The sequence below is a fragment of the Melitaea cinxia genome, chromosome 17, assembly GCF_905220565.1.
Source record: "Melitaea cinxia chromosome 17, ilMelCinx1.1, whole genome shotgun sequence".
Lineage (NCBI taxonomy): Eukaryota > Metazoa > Arthropoda > Insecta > Lepidoptera > Nymphalidae > Melitaea > Melitaea cinxia.
Window position 1 is genome coordinate 13,466,187 of NC_059410.1, and position 15,398 is coordinate 13,481,584.

The 15,398-nt window shown below is 32.2% G+C and overlaps 1 protein-coding gene across 1 annotated transcript; it reads left to right on the forward strand.

Annotated features, from left to right (window-relative positions):
• Positions 1 to 1,053: 1,053 nt before the first annotated feature.
• Positions 1,054 to 15,398, forward strand: LOC123661661 (probable glutamate receptor). Its single transcript, XM_045596612.1, has 12 exons — positions 1,054 to 1,204; positions 4,311 to 4,459; positions 5,947 to 6,109; positions 9,191 to 9,261; positions 10,643 to 10,824; positions 12,792 to 12,964; positions 13,352 to 13,578; positions 13,880 to 13,979; positions 14,143 to 14,321; positions 14,393 to 14,500; positions 14,831 to 14,997; positions 15,197 to 15,398. The coding sequence occupies exons 1-12, from the start codon at positions 1,054 to 1,056 to the stop codon at positions 15,396 to 15,398; spliced, it is 1,872 nt and encodes a 623-aa protein (XP_045452568.1).

A 15,398-nucleotide genomic window follows, 5' to 3' on the forward strand; every position in this document is an offset into this window, starting at 1 on the left:
ATGTAAATCTTTAAGTTACGTCCGAACCATAATGACATGTTAACTTGCTTTAAGTAGGATAATGCCTTATGGGCGTGTTGCTAACTATAAAGAGAATTTTTTATGTACTCCTGTACTATCAATGGTAAAAGTGTAATTTACAGCAATGAATGAATAATATTACGTATGGGTTATATAAAATTATTTAAGTAAAAATAAGTGAAGTATACTTTTACCTCAGTCATAGTCTATTGTTCAAGATCTGTAGAGATCTCACTAAAAAAGTTAACAATTTGTGCTGTATTCCCTGGAAAATGAAGTAGTCAAAGCTCCCGAGGGAGCGCTGTATTGACAGCGAAGGTTTGCCAAAGCAAAGCCCTTAGGATGCCAATTACAATTAGATACACAGAATGCTAGTTGTAATTATTTTATTTAACAGATTTAATATTACAATCGCATTTAGAACGAACTGCGAGACGGAACAAACTATACCTTGAATCCCTGTTAATGATATATCGATGACAATGGTTTATCTAAGCGTAGCTTTATGTTATATGTCAATTTGTAACTATAAAATTATTATCTCTAGCTAGCTTACACCCATACAATTTGTTTACTAATATACCTTGTGTTTTCCTCTTTGAGAATAAATCTATTACTGGACTAAATTATACTGCAACGAATATTCATTAAATGTTTAATATATTTATGTATGTTTAATATCTTTACCATCTATAAAAAGTATTCATTTCCTCGTATCAAATTTTTGTAATGCAATGTATATGAAATAGTATAATATGTATGTATGACGTTTTCGATGGTTGATAAGTTGATAAGTTAATCACGTCAGAGACGTTGTTTTAATTTTAAATACAAAAATAAATAAAACATATATAAGTAATGTAAGAAATTTCTGCACGAATGTACACGAAAATAAAAAAAAAATATTTTCTTGTCTCTTCAATTATGCCATACGCTTAATATTTAATGTTGCCTGTAAACGAGCTTTTGCTATTTCATTTTTTCATAAACTCTCAGTAAATTGTATTTCGTTGGCTATTGTACGGCTTCAAAATGAAATATAAAAACTTATTTTTTCTTTTCATTCTCTGCTCGCCTTATATTAGTTGTTCAGATTTAAATCTCATGAATCTCGTAACATCATTCGTACTCTTCGAAGACAAACCAACGTCTTTGTTAATTCCAACATTATGTTGGACACCATGTAAGTAGAAATAAGACGCTTCAGCCTGTAATATCTCACTGCTGGGAATTGGCCTCTTTCCCCATGTAGGAGAAGAATCATAGCCTCATCCACCACGCTACTCTAATTCGGGTTGGCGGATATATTCCCTACTATGAGTAACGATCGCTATCAATTGTACGTGATAACAACCGGGACCGACGGCTTAACGTGCTCTCCGAGGCACGGTGGGGAGAGTTATCTGAAAATTATCAAAGAAATCTTCAGTGTACAAGACAGGACTTGTTACAGCCTTTTTATAGGACTAATAGGACTTGTTACGTTTGAAATTGATATTTTTTTTAATATTTAACGTATTTTTATAATCCTTTCATAACGAAAATAAAATACTAACGTTATTATTCCAATACAACTTAAAAATATATTTAGAGCTATAAAGTATCGCAATATTTATTACATTAATACTATTTATAATTTTTATTAGGTTCATATAAAAGTTATTTGAAATAAACATTGCGCGCTGGTTCCATTGCACTTGATTATAATAACATAAGTTGAGACATTAAGCCATAATTACTACTAGACTCACTTGATATTATAATTCATAAAATGACTAATAAAACAACACGACTCCATCGGTTTCACTTGTAAGTTTTAATATCAAATTTCTTTCAATTAATTTAAAATTTATTTTATTTATTTATTTATTTATTCTCAATGTACACCGAAATACAGACACATATAAAGAAAGATACAATACAAGATGTACAAAGGCGATCTTATCGCTAAATAGAAGTGTGCACAAATTAAGGAGAAAAAATCAATAATAAATAGATAAAAACTACGATATGGTATAAATGTATGCCATTGTAATAGATAAAAAATGGCGTGAGCAATGTAGATTATGTGCGTGTTCATTTTAAATTAAAAAGTACTTAAACTCTCATTCTCACTCATTTGTCTTTTTTTTTCATAAATTTATTGCTTCAAGCATTTCCTTTAGATCTGCAGAACACAGAACACTACTTCTTATAAGTCGTAGTGTGATATTTTACGGCCTAAGACTAGTCTATCTTCCGTATCAGGCAACTTGTATTGTGTAACAATAAATTTTTGTTTCGAATCGGCTGTTAGACTGGGAGATGATATGTTCTGCGAACAAACTAATTCTTTTATTTTACTAATATAAGTATTATAACGGGTTTTCATCTGTACGTGTTTAAGACGATTAAGGAGGTTACTGCTCCAGATACATAATACATTTGATCATGTTATTATACATAATTATATTTTATACAAATCTATAGATGGATTAAAATTTTCTTTCTATAGATAAAATAAATTAGACATCAATAAATTTAATTTATTTTTTGGTATTAAATTATTTATTTACAATTTTATTTAAAAAATACACTATTAATTTAAATATATAATGCAACTAAACACGTATCAAGGTAATTTTAATGTATTTCTAATGATAATAATAATTGTGTTTGCTCGCAAACGAAAAAAAACCGACTTCAATTACATCGACGAGTAATACAACGTAGATCGACGAAAAAATAGTCAAGTAACTACGCGTTATTAAAGATTACTCAAAAAGTAGTTATCAGATCTCAATAAAATTTATATGTGACCTCATGACAAACATCAGCTTTCGATTAAATTAAAAAATATTAAAATTGGTACACCCAGTAAAAAGTTATTGCGGATTTTCAAGAGTTTCCCTCGATTTCTCTAGGATCCCATCATCAGATCCTGGTTTCCTTATCGTGGTACTAAACTAGGGATATTTCCATTCTAACAAAAAAGAATTATCAAAATCGGTACACCCAGTAAAAAGTTATTGCGGATTTTCAAGAGTTTCCCTCGATTTCTCTGGGATCCTATCATCAGATCCTAGTTTCCTTATCATGGTACTAAACTAGGGATATCTCCCTTCCAACAAAAAAATAATTATCAAAATCGGTACATCCAGTAGAAAGTTATGCGGTATAATACAACGTAGGTCGACGAAAAAAGCGTCAAGTATAAACGCATTATTAGATATAACTCGAAAAGTAGTTGTTAGATCTCAAATAAATTTAAATGGGACCAATTGACACACACCACCTTTCGATTAAAAAAATTTTCGAAATCGGTCCACCCGGTCAAAAGTTCTGATGTAACATACATTAAAAAAAATACAGTCGAATTGAAAACCTCCTCCTTTTTTGGAAGTCGGTTAAAATCACAAAGGATTAGAATAACAATATCGTAATATAATTTTGCTTCCCCTACATTGAGAAAAAAGCCTACGCCCAACTTGTGGGATGTTACAGAGGCTGAAACGTGAATATAATTTTTACAATAGAGAAAAAACGTAAATAATATTTCAATATGTCGCCGCAGTCGCTTAAAACTGAATATAAAATCATCAAATCAAAAATTTCGATCTAGTGGGTACATCATTCCATAGCTTAATTGGCTAGAGCACCGACACGGTAAGTCGGAGACACAGGTTCGATCCTCGCTGGAACGGTCGATTTTTGATATGATATTAAAAAATGTTTACAATTCCCTAATGTATCGGTAACGTAAAAATAAATATATTTTAATCTATACAAATAAATAAAATTTTAGTGTCTGTTTGTAATATTAAAATAACCGCTTTTTACTAATGTCTTATATATGTACGGTACATTTTATAATTTTTGTCTGTCTGTCTGACTGTTTGTTCCGGCTAATCTCTAACGGCTGGACCGATTTTGACGGGACTTTTACTGGCAGATAGCTGATTTAATAACAGTAACTTAGGCTACTTGTATTTTAGATTTTTTAAATTATTTTTTACACTGCGAACCGAATAATAACTACTTTGTTAAATTCCACGCGGACGAAGTCGTGGGCACAGCTAGTATGGTAATAAAAACATAAATCACTCAAGTGCCAAGAAACAAGAGCCGCATTTAATCAAAATAATAATTATAAATTTAAGCAAACAAACAATCAAACCACTTAGATCCGTCGTATATAAAAAACCTCTAACACCAAGACATTTCAATTTCCCACAATCCAGTTCACGCAATCACTAATCGTGTAAACATTAATCAAATGCTTGTCTAAATGCGATATTTTTTTTTTGCAGTTGAAACGATGTTGCTGACCAAGAAACTGTTCAATGAAAACATATTCTTAGCACCTTCTCTTCAAGCTAATAGAAGCGAATATTTTTTGCATCAAATACTGATACTGGCTGATTTATCGTGTCCGGCTGTAGAAGCATTTTTAATTCAGGTGTAATTCTTTCCCCCCATTATAGATACATATCTAATATATAAAATTCTCGTGTCGCGGTGTTTGTAGTTCAACTCCTCCGAAACGGCTTGACCGATTCTCATGAAATTTTGTGTGCATATTGGGTAGGTCTGAGAATCGAACAACATCTATTTTTCATCCCCCTAAATGTTAAGGGTAGTCCACCCCAAATTATTATTTTTTTAATTTTTAGAAAAAATATTATTTTATTATGATTTAGCGTTGAAAAATATATACAACCCTAAATTTTCACCCTTCTACCATCAACTCCTATTTTTAAATAGCGTTTAGCGGCAAGACAACGTTTGCCGAGTCAGCTAGTGTAATAAATAAATTGCGTATGAAGTTCTAACGCAACGTACGTCAAAACTGTCAACTTTTCAGAAGAGAGATTAAATATGTCCTTGTTATATTACTGGATATATTTACTCCTTAAGAAAGAAATAACGCGCGCGAATACGTGTAAATACGCTTGAGAGTGACGCTTTACATTGCTTTTATTTGTAGCGAGATATACATATAACAGTGTACCATCATTCATTGTATTGATACGTACAAGCATCAATTTATACTTTGGTTTTAGGTTTTTATTGTTTTCGTTAATTGTAATATGATTAAGTTAACAGAACATTCAGGTTTCGTGACGGTAACGTTCTTAAAGATTACTCCAATCGCTTGTCGGAATAGATACAGACATTTTTTGTTACTTTGTACCTTATTTGGTATCGTAATGTCAAAAGTACCAACAATTTAATTATATAAACATGGTGTTAGAACTTCAGCGACTGTATTATGTCATTACTTTTTTTTTCTACACCACTAGGTCGACAAACAAGCGTACGGCTCACCTGATGGTAAGAGATTACCGTAGCTTATAGACGCCTGCAACACCAGAAGCTTCGCAAGCGCGTTGCCGACCCAATCCCCAATCCCTCCCCAGGAGCTCTGGTCACCTTACTCACCAACAGGAACACAATACTGCTTGAAAACAGTATTATTTTGCTGTGATCTTCTGTAAGGTCGAGGTACTACCCCAGTCGGGCTACTCCATATTTTGAGCAGGAAATTCCTGCTGCGCCCTACTACAGTTAATTAAGAGTTTATTTTAAATTATTTTTTACACACTGCAGTGTCCGTGTTGGATGCGTTTAACTTTGCAACAAATTATTCGAATTTATCGGATGCGGGGCATCTTGCCGATTTTTCTCTGCATACTTAACAATACGAATTGGCGGTAGCTTGACTTTTAACTATAATTAATTAGTACGCAAGATTACTTGAGAGCGTTATTATTTAGCTGTGATCATCTGTAAGATTGAGGTATTTCTCCTGTTAGCCTGCTTTAGTTATTGAACATCCTGTTCCTGCTGTGCTTCAATGAAGATTATTTAAAGCCTACTTGATTGAGGCAGTTTTTTGATTACGATGAAACGATCATAACGAATTTTCTCCTTTCCTTTAATTAGACTAGCGATCAAGGATACTTCAAGTCGCCATACAGATGGCTATTATTAGATCCTAACATAGGATCTTACAAATTTGATTTACTTAATAAACTCGACATGCCTCTCAACAGCGACGTGGTGATTGCGAAGAAAGTCAATAATGATGAGTACCACCTTATTGAAGGTATGTATGACGGCACCTGCACCACTGTGTGAATCTTATCTATTTTTACAGTATAATTATAATTACAGTGTGACCTCCTTCCTACATGTATGTTCAAATGTTTGCCTTCAAATGTTGTATGTGTTTCTATCTAAACTTGAGTTAATTCATCAGTCAGTCTGCTCTATATTTTGAACAAGGCATTTCTTCCTATGCCTCATGATATAAAATCAATGTTCCGTGAAGATATACCAGAGATAAATGAACCTACTTTGCAATAGACTTTCGTAAACAAACCAAAATATATGTTAATGTCACAAAATCGTAATCTTGATTCATGGAATGCCAAAGTATGTTTTACGCAGCGGACAATTTGATTTAGCGATAAATAATAAATACATTTAGCCATTACGAGTTTCAAAGCTTAAGTAATTTTATAAAAATGGCATCTACGTTTCAGAAATTTACGTGTTTATTTATCTTTTTACCATTATTTACATTTTGAGAACCTATTTTTACCTGCCTTACCAAACGCCCAATGACTACCTCGCTTTCATAATAGGCACTTATGGAAAATGGTCAAATGCTATTGCTGTTTTAGTTGTTTATTACTGAAGAAAAGTTAAAGTTATTTAAAAAAAAATTGTTATTTTAATATAAAAAAAGAACTAAAATATTCTGGCATTTATTTCTGAATAACTATCCACCCATGTAAGTTCTACCCCTACATATAAAATATGATAAAATCAACAAATGGATCAACAACAATCAACAAGTTTTTTTATTATTTTTATTTTTTTAACCGACTTCCAAAAAAGGAGGAGGTTCTCAATTCGACTGTATTTTTTTTTATGTATGTTACATCAGAACTTTTGATTGTGTGGACCGATTTCGACAAATTTTATTTTAATCGAAAGGTGGTGTGTGCCAATTGGTTCCATTTAAATTTATTTGAGATCTAACAACTACTTTTTGAGTTATATCTAATAATGCGTTTTTACTTGACGCTTTTTTCGTCGACCTACGTTGTATTATACCGCATAACTTTCTATTGGATGTACCGATTTTGATAATTCTTTTTTTGTTGGAAAGGAGATATCCCAACTTTAGTACCATGATAAGGAAACCAGGATCTGATGATGGGATCAGCACCGTATATCAGCATGATAAGGAAACCAGGATCTGATAATGAGATCCCAGAGAAATCGAGGGAACTTCTTGAAAATCCGCAATAACTTTTACTGGGTGTACCGATTTTGATAATTTTTAATTTAATCGATAGCTGATGTTTGTCATGTGGTCACATATAAATTTTATTGAGATCTGATAACTACTTTTTGAGTAATCTTTGATAACGCGTAGTTACTTGACTATTTTTGCGTCGATCTACGTTGTATTACTCGTCGATGTAATTGAAGTCGGTTTTTTTTTCGTTTGCGAGCAAACACAATTATATTTTATTTAATGGTTTACCTACAGATATACATCAAATATAGTATTAAGAGTATAGTGTATATAAATCGTCATGTTAGGATGTAGATCCAATTACAGGCAAACACAGCTTCCTCATTTTAAGTCAAAATAATGAAGGCGAGAGAATAATAATTATAGGAAAAGTTAAGAGAATCATTTTTTAGGTTAAGTTACAAGCTTTAAAATGTTTGACTAATTTTCTATTTGCACCAAAACTACTGTGAAATATGTCTATCTTTGTTTTCGGATAAAAAATTTTATGATCCCGACGACTTTTCGGCAACAAGCTATTGAAGCCCAAGTTGGTTCTATATCCCTTGACATACAGTGGCTTAAAGTTAACAATCCTAGAATTACGCTTTGTAACAACAAAACCAATCCAAGACAACAGTCGTGGACAGTCCAATAGGCCTTTAGAAATCTTGTACAACAAGATTTGGTCAGCAATCCAACGGCGATCGACCAATGTGGTGATGTTAAAGTGTTTTAACCGGTCCTCATAAGAACGCAGTTCTCTTATTTTGCCTTGGTGAACCGCAACGTAGAAAAGAAATCTCTTCTGTATACGCTCTATTCGACCAATATGACAATGGTAGTGCGGGTTCCAAACACTAGAACAATATTCTAAAATGGAACGAACTAGGGCATTATATGTGCATTTTAGAGCAGATATATTTTTAAAGTACTTACAGTTTCTCCATAGGAACCCTAGCATCTTAAAGGATCTGGAGACTATAGAATCAATGTGAGCAGTGAAGGATAACTTTTATCTAGTATTACTCCTAAATCCCGAATTTGATCGACTACGTCTAAATAATGTTTAATAAAATCCAGTGAATTATTAACGAGTCTTTCACATTTTGATCCAATCCCAATCTAACTACATGTATCCTAGCTAGATTTCTGTAACTAGTTAAAAATTGAACCTTAAATCAAAAAATTAAATAAAAAGAATCCTAAAAAAGGAATAGTTGATATTTTATACTATTTCGAAATAATCATAATCACTATTCATTTGCGCATTGATTTAAAATTAAATGTTAATTAATGAATAATAAATAGTGTGCGCTTATCTTTAATGAATCTGTTTCTACGTCTTAATAAGGTTTTACTACTGACAAGCTGTTTTTAAGTACTCACAAACTTATAATATTCATTTACCATACTTTAAATTATAAATTTGATTTCGCTTATACTAGTTTTTTTTGTTATTTTTTTTTGTCTAAAAGAGATATTAAAAAGGTCATAAAAGAAGTTAAAATGATAAAATCAACAAATGGGAAAAAAAAGTTGAGAGTAAATTAAATTTAGGTGTTAAAAATTTGTATAACAATGTGTCAGTCTATCAGAAACCAACCCTTAGATGAAGTGGTGTCACATTATCTCAATATTTTGTATGCGGATGAACTTGACAATGTAGTAATTTTCTACTAAAGATGTTATGATTTTAATACAATAATTTATTATTGTTTACTTATTGTATCAAATTAATAAAATGTGTGCAAAATCACAATTATAACTAGCAAAAGAATACCACTTAGATTTATATAATGCTACAAGATACAGTTCACTTTGCATATTCATCATAATTACAAGATCGACAACAATTAAAACACCTTATTTTTGTAGCCTACAAAATTTCTGAAAATTCAGACGTTATTTACACAACAAGAGGCGTTTGGCGACCTTCCAGCGATGAAATTGAAAATCCGAAATATAGTGTAGTAATAGACACAGCAGAAAATAGCACTTTTGATGTAATGGCTGGTGGCAATGAAGAACGAAATAGAATAGAGGTAATGACCGCTTATTTATTTTGTTTTATTTTTTATATAAATTATATTTCAGAATCAGATTCATAATTATGAAAAATGTTCTTTTACTTTTTATTTGTGTTATTTTTCTGTAATAAATATTAGTTAATTTTTTTTTTTTTACATGTTACTTTCCAAAATATTAGAAAGAAAAGTGAATTGACTAATGTGGTAGGTACCATTTCTAGGTAACGTTTATTTATTGTACGTTTCTCTTATTGTTTAAATTCTGTTTATTGCTAATGTGTATGTGAAAAACTAATAAAAAAGTAATGTGTTATAAATTCTAATTTACGGATAATAATTAAGTACCTATTACATAATTTATTAAATAAATTACGACATTGACCCAGTTTGACCGGAATCTTTAACTTAAAAGATTTTTAAGCTTTCATGGGCACTCAATAGTTTTTCTTATACGGACTTATAATGACTGACCATAACGTGTGCAACGTCACCGAAAAATAGGTATATATTTTATTTTTTTCATTTAGCAATACTTGTATTTTAACATTTGCCGTCACGTGTCTATTAGATCGAAAGCAATTAAAGGAGTGGTTGTGATTAATACATTTAATAATAAATTCAAGTATTAATTAATAAAATTCGAACGTAAAATATTTCATTGATTTATGACATACTCATTTGAGACACTTGTCAATATTTAAAAGTGTAACGAATTATTTTTGTTGTTTTGGGTCAAATATGAGTAAGCGTTCTGTTGTAACGTACTTTCACACAAGTACCATTTTATATTAATAATTTTAATAATTTAACTTGTCATTTGTAATGTTTAGAATGATTAATGAATAATCAAGTCCAAGTAAAATGTCAGCTGACATAACAATAATTCATCATGGACTAATTACTTGTATACGAAATTCTTAAGCCTTATAGAAATAGTTGATTACGGTTCAGCAACCTAAATATTTTATTTCCAGTGATTGTTGACTCCTATAAAAATATATTAAAACAGACAAAAATATACGATAACTAACGATAGATAAATCTTAACAGGTCCTTTGATTGCGAATAAAAGAGTGAAAAGTCTGAATGCTCTCAACTCTCGTAGAAATTAACGACACACCGTCGTGAATTTCAATTTGATAAACATTAATAACAGCGTATACGAAAATTCAATTTTATTGCTGTTTTATCAAAATTAAAATTACTATTTTAATAGATACCAAATTTATAAAATAACTTTACAATATAATATAAAACAACTATTACAGGAAGGTCTAACTGTAAAAATAATAAGAATTACAACAATTCAATCCCGGTCACGGAATATTTTCGTTTTCAGATAACAAAATACGGAACAATTGAAGACTATAGAGAGACGAGAGTGATATCGATTAGAAGGCAAAACCTACGAAGACACGTTCTGACTATGGCTAATGTGATAACTGATAGCAACGAGACGAGGAAGCATTTGGATGATAGGCTGTTCGTACCATACATCTAATTTTTTTTTCCATTGATAAAGGACGATTTATTATTGACGACCGATCTGGTGTAGTGGTGAGCGTACCGTGTTAGTGCCTACACACTGGCGGTCGCAGGTTCCATTCCCGCTAGTAGCGAATTTTTGTACAAATATTTATTTCTGGTCTGGGTATCTGGCCTTGTAGGTGCCTCGGACACTACGTCAAGCAGTCGGTCTCGGTTGTTGTCAAATTATCATAAATATCTGATAGCGATCGTTACTCGTGACAGGGAATATATCCGCCAATCTGCAGTGGAGCAGTTTGGTGGATTAAGCTCCAACCCTTCTATTACATGGAAAAAGAAGCCTATGCCCAGCAGTGGGGTGACACAGGCCGAATCAATCAATCAAGAAAGAACGACTGTCCCTGTGTCTTTGTGTGAAATTTTACTTAACCATATCTCTTTCATACTCGTGATTTGTCATATAATGTATTAAAGTTTGAGAGCTTGGGTAAGGGCAGAGACCCTTTCTCAAACTTTGAACTATAACTATACAAAGTATGTAAAAAGGGTTTATTAAATCAAACCACAAGCAACAATTTATATTTTAAACTTGTATAAAAAAAATTTGTAAAACAGAAGCGTTAGAGGACATCCATTAACTACGTGAGCTTAGAATTGGGGGAAGGGGTCCATAAAAATCTCACCAAGTCTTATTTAAACCGAGGGGGGGACAATCGAAAATCTCACATCAACTTCAAAAAATATTAAATACTACAGATATTAAAATAAAAACTATATTGAGTGCTTATTTAGCCGCTAAAATAAATCTCATGGCTGTTAAAATCATTTAGTTTTTGCTTTGAATTTTATTTAATTAAAATAAATGAACTGATGGAAAATAATAAACTGTTCAGGTATATGATATACGGTTTCCGTCAATCTCTATTATATTCAGCGTGAATCTCACGTAAGGTGTCCAGGAAAATCTTACAAAAACTCACCTAAGGGGGGGGGGGGAGTCTAAACTAAGCGAAAAATAGCTCACGTAATGAATCAATGGACGCCTCCTTAGTTCAGATACAAGATAGTTTTAAAAGAAAACATCACTTCAGCCTATCGCAGTCCCCTGCTGGACATAGGCCTCCACAAGTTCGCGTCGAAAATGGCGTGAGACCATGTGTGTTGCCCATAGTCACCACGCTGGGCAGGCGGGTTTGTGATCGCAGGGCTGGCTTTGTCGTACCGAAGGTGCTGCTGCCCGTCGGTCGGTCGTTGGTCGGTTGGTTGGAATGGTTATCCCGCCATCAGTCGGCTTTTTAAGTTCCAAGGTGGTAGTGGTACTGTGTCATCCCTTAGTCGCCTCTTACGACACCCACGGGAAGAGAGGGGGTGGCTCAATTCTTAATTGCCGTAACCACACAGTTAAAAGAAAACATAAACAACGTCGATACACTTTACCAACATTAGCTATTTTAAAGAGCAGAACCTTTCACAAATATTTAAATTAATCCTAAGTTTCGCTTATCAAAAAGACGTTGAATTAATTCAGTAGAACCAATAGTAGTAGTTTATGTTAATTTTTCTCAGAAAAAGTATTTTGAGATTATACTTAATGTTTATTAATGTGCTACTTACATGTATTCATTAATTGAATGTGTGTGTAGTCCTTAAAATTTTTAAATTACATTCAAAAAGTTATTAGAAATAATGTTGCAATAAAGTCTCAGGCCTAGAAATTCTTCCACTGCATTAAGTCTTATGCTCAACAGCCCCCAGTAAGTCAAAATTCTATATCAGAAGGCAGAAAACACAAACGCATAACAAACATACGGCCACACAAGACAGACATCTTTATACTCTTTACAAATTTTTGTCAAACTTTTCCAACTTTGCGATGTGCAAATTAATGTTGTGACCGTTACCGATCACAATGACGATTACAGGCTTTTTAGTACCTATATACATATACACATTTGTTACAGAAATTTACATCAAGACTCAATAACAAAGATGTCGTATATGGTTGTCAAAATATGTTTTGAAATGTTAAACGCTACGGAAAAACGTATATTCACTCACACTTGGGGTTACAAGGACAAGAATGGTAATTGGCAAGGGATAATTGATCATCTTCTGAAGAAGGAAGCTGATCTAGGTACTCTTTTGTATAACCTAATAAAACACAGCAATAACTGGTTAATGTAACATTTTAGTTTCTCAATTAAAAGTCACAATAAATTCATACCCATAAATTCAAGTAACAAAATAATTCCAACTTTTCAACTAAATATCACTAATATATACTACCTATATAATAATCACTTTTTGAAAAGGATGAATCTTGAAAACAAATATCTATGTTAAAAGGTGAAAAATTGATATAGTATAGGAATGCTTTTTAAAAGGATAAATGAAATATTTCTTGTTATCTAACCGATTTATATACTACTCGACATTGACCGGTAAGAAGAAAAAATAGAGGCCTACAGTAAGACTTTTATAAAATTAATTTTTGGATTTCATTCACATTTTACTTATTTAGGCACGCTAACAATATTCACGCAAGAGCGCATGAAGGTCATAGACTACATAGCCATGGTAGGATCAACTGCAGTCAGGTTCGTGTTCAGAGAACCGCCTTTGGCTTTGCTGGAGAATATCTTTGCTCTACCCTTCACTACTGCGGTATGGATTGCTATAGCCATCTGTGTTTTGGGTTGCGCCGTGTTTTTATACATTACTTCAAAATGGGAAGCTACTGTGGGAATGGTGAGATTTTAAAATATTTTATTAGTATAACTACAATTCGTCATTAACGAAATGTACATGACTTATACCGTAATTATCAGTATATATGAAGTTCGTTAGTTGTGCATGTAACATAATTTTGAATATACATCTAATATAACGCAAAATTTCTTTATAATGTCTATTGTATTCTCATGTCTATTTGTAAGTGTTCTGTTATCAAATTAACTTTGACCATATAAGCATTTGTTACGAGTATTTTTGTCTTATAATTTTCCTTTATGAGTAGTATCCGTTCTTATAATATGGGTTGGTTTTACAGCATCCCTTACAGTTAGATGGATCATGGGCAGACGTGTTGATTTTAATCATCGGTGCTGTTCTCCAGCAGGGTTGTACTCTTGAACCAAGATATGCGGCAGGTCAGAATTTTCGTAATTCTATAAATGCGAATGATGATATCGTTCTAAGTAATGAGAGTACAATTAAAGTACAATACCATTATTTTCTTAAATTTCAATATGAATGAAGTGCTCAGTGATTTGAGTGTACCTGAGTTGATTTTTAAAAAATTTCTTTTCATAGGGCGATGTGTAACTCTACTATTATTCATCGCATTAACAATCCTGTACGCAGCGTATTCTGCAAATATCGTGGTCCTACTCCGAGCTCCTAGTTCCTCAGTGAGATCTCTACCTGACCTCCTCAACTCGCCTCTTAAACTTGGCGCAAGCGATTTTGAATACAATCGTTATTTTTTTAAGGTACAATTTTAAATATTTATAACGATACAATGCCAAATATGTTTCTTATTATATTTGGGTGTCTATTTCAGAAACTAAATGAGCCTATAAGGAAAGCTATTTATAACAAAAAGATTGCACCAAAAGGGAAGAAACCTAACTTTTATACCATGAAAGAAGGAGTTGAGAAAATAAGACGGGTACTAAAACTTTTATTAATACATTTTGTCTGACAAAATATATACAAGTATAGTGCTTGAAGAAGACCTACACACCTTTTTAAAAAAATCTTTGTATTTTTTTTAGTGATCGATAAATTGATAATCATTGATGTGGTGTTTATTAATTTTATTTATTTTAAGTCCGAAAATTTAAGTCATTAGAGAATAGCAGAAACCCTATATATTTAAGCTAATTTAATTTAATTTTTGCTAATTTAATTTAATTTATTTAACCTATATTTTTGTCGGCACGATAATTAATTAGCTAATCGACTTTCAAATTTTGCACTAGTAATATCTTCTTTTAAGGGCCTATTCGCATTTCACATGGAGCTAAATCCGGGATACAGGCTAATCCAGGAAACATACCAAGAGGATGAGAAATGTGATCTTGTAGAAATTGATTACATCAACGAAATAGACCCGTGGCTGCCTGGACAAAAGCGATCACCGTATAAAGATTTATTTAAAATCAAGTTAGTCGATGTTAATGTCAAGAAAATACGTGTAAAAACAAATAAAGAACGTTTTTTTCAGTGTTAATTAGTTTTGTAATTTTTTAATGTTAATTTACTGTTTCTAAACTTAAATATGAAAGAAAAAATATGGAACCTTAATTAATAAAAGAGAAAAAACGGTAAATTAATATAATATTCGAAATCCAATATATTACAGTTTTATGAAGATCCGCGAAACTGGAATTCAATCAAACATCCATCGTCGCTTGCACGTTGGTAAGCCTCGCTGTTCTGGCAGCATCAGCACCTTCAGCAGCGTTGGCATCACTGACATGTACCCTGCTCTCATCGCTACTCTGTACGGCATGTTGATATCTCTTGTCGTGCTGATACTTGAGATAACTTATAAAAGGCTGTAA

Excerpts from the sequence above, each read along its gene's own strand:
- LOC123661661 (XM_045596612.1), top strand. The coding sequence starts at position 1,054 with ATGAAATATAAAAACTTATTTTTTCTTTTCATTCTCTGCTCGCCTTAT. Across the intron at positions 4,460-5,946 it reads TAGAAGCATTTTTAATTCAG|ACTAGCGATCAAGGATACTT; the intron begins GTGTAATTCTTT and ends TCCTTTAATTAG. Across the intron at positions 13,980-14,142 it reads TGAACCAAGATATGCGGCAG|GGCGATGTGTAACTCTACTA; the intron begins GTCAGAATTTTC and ends TTCTTTTCATAG.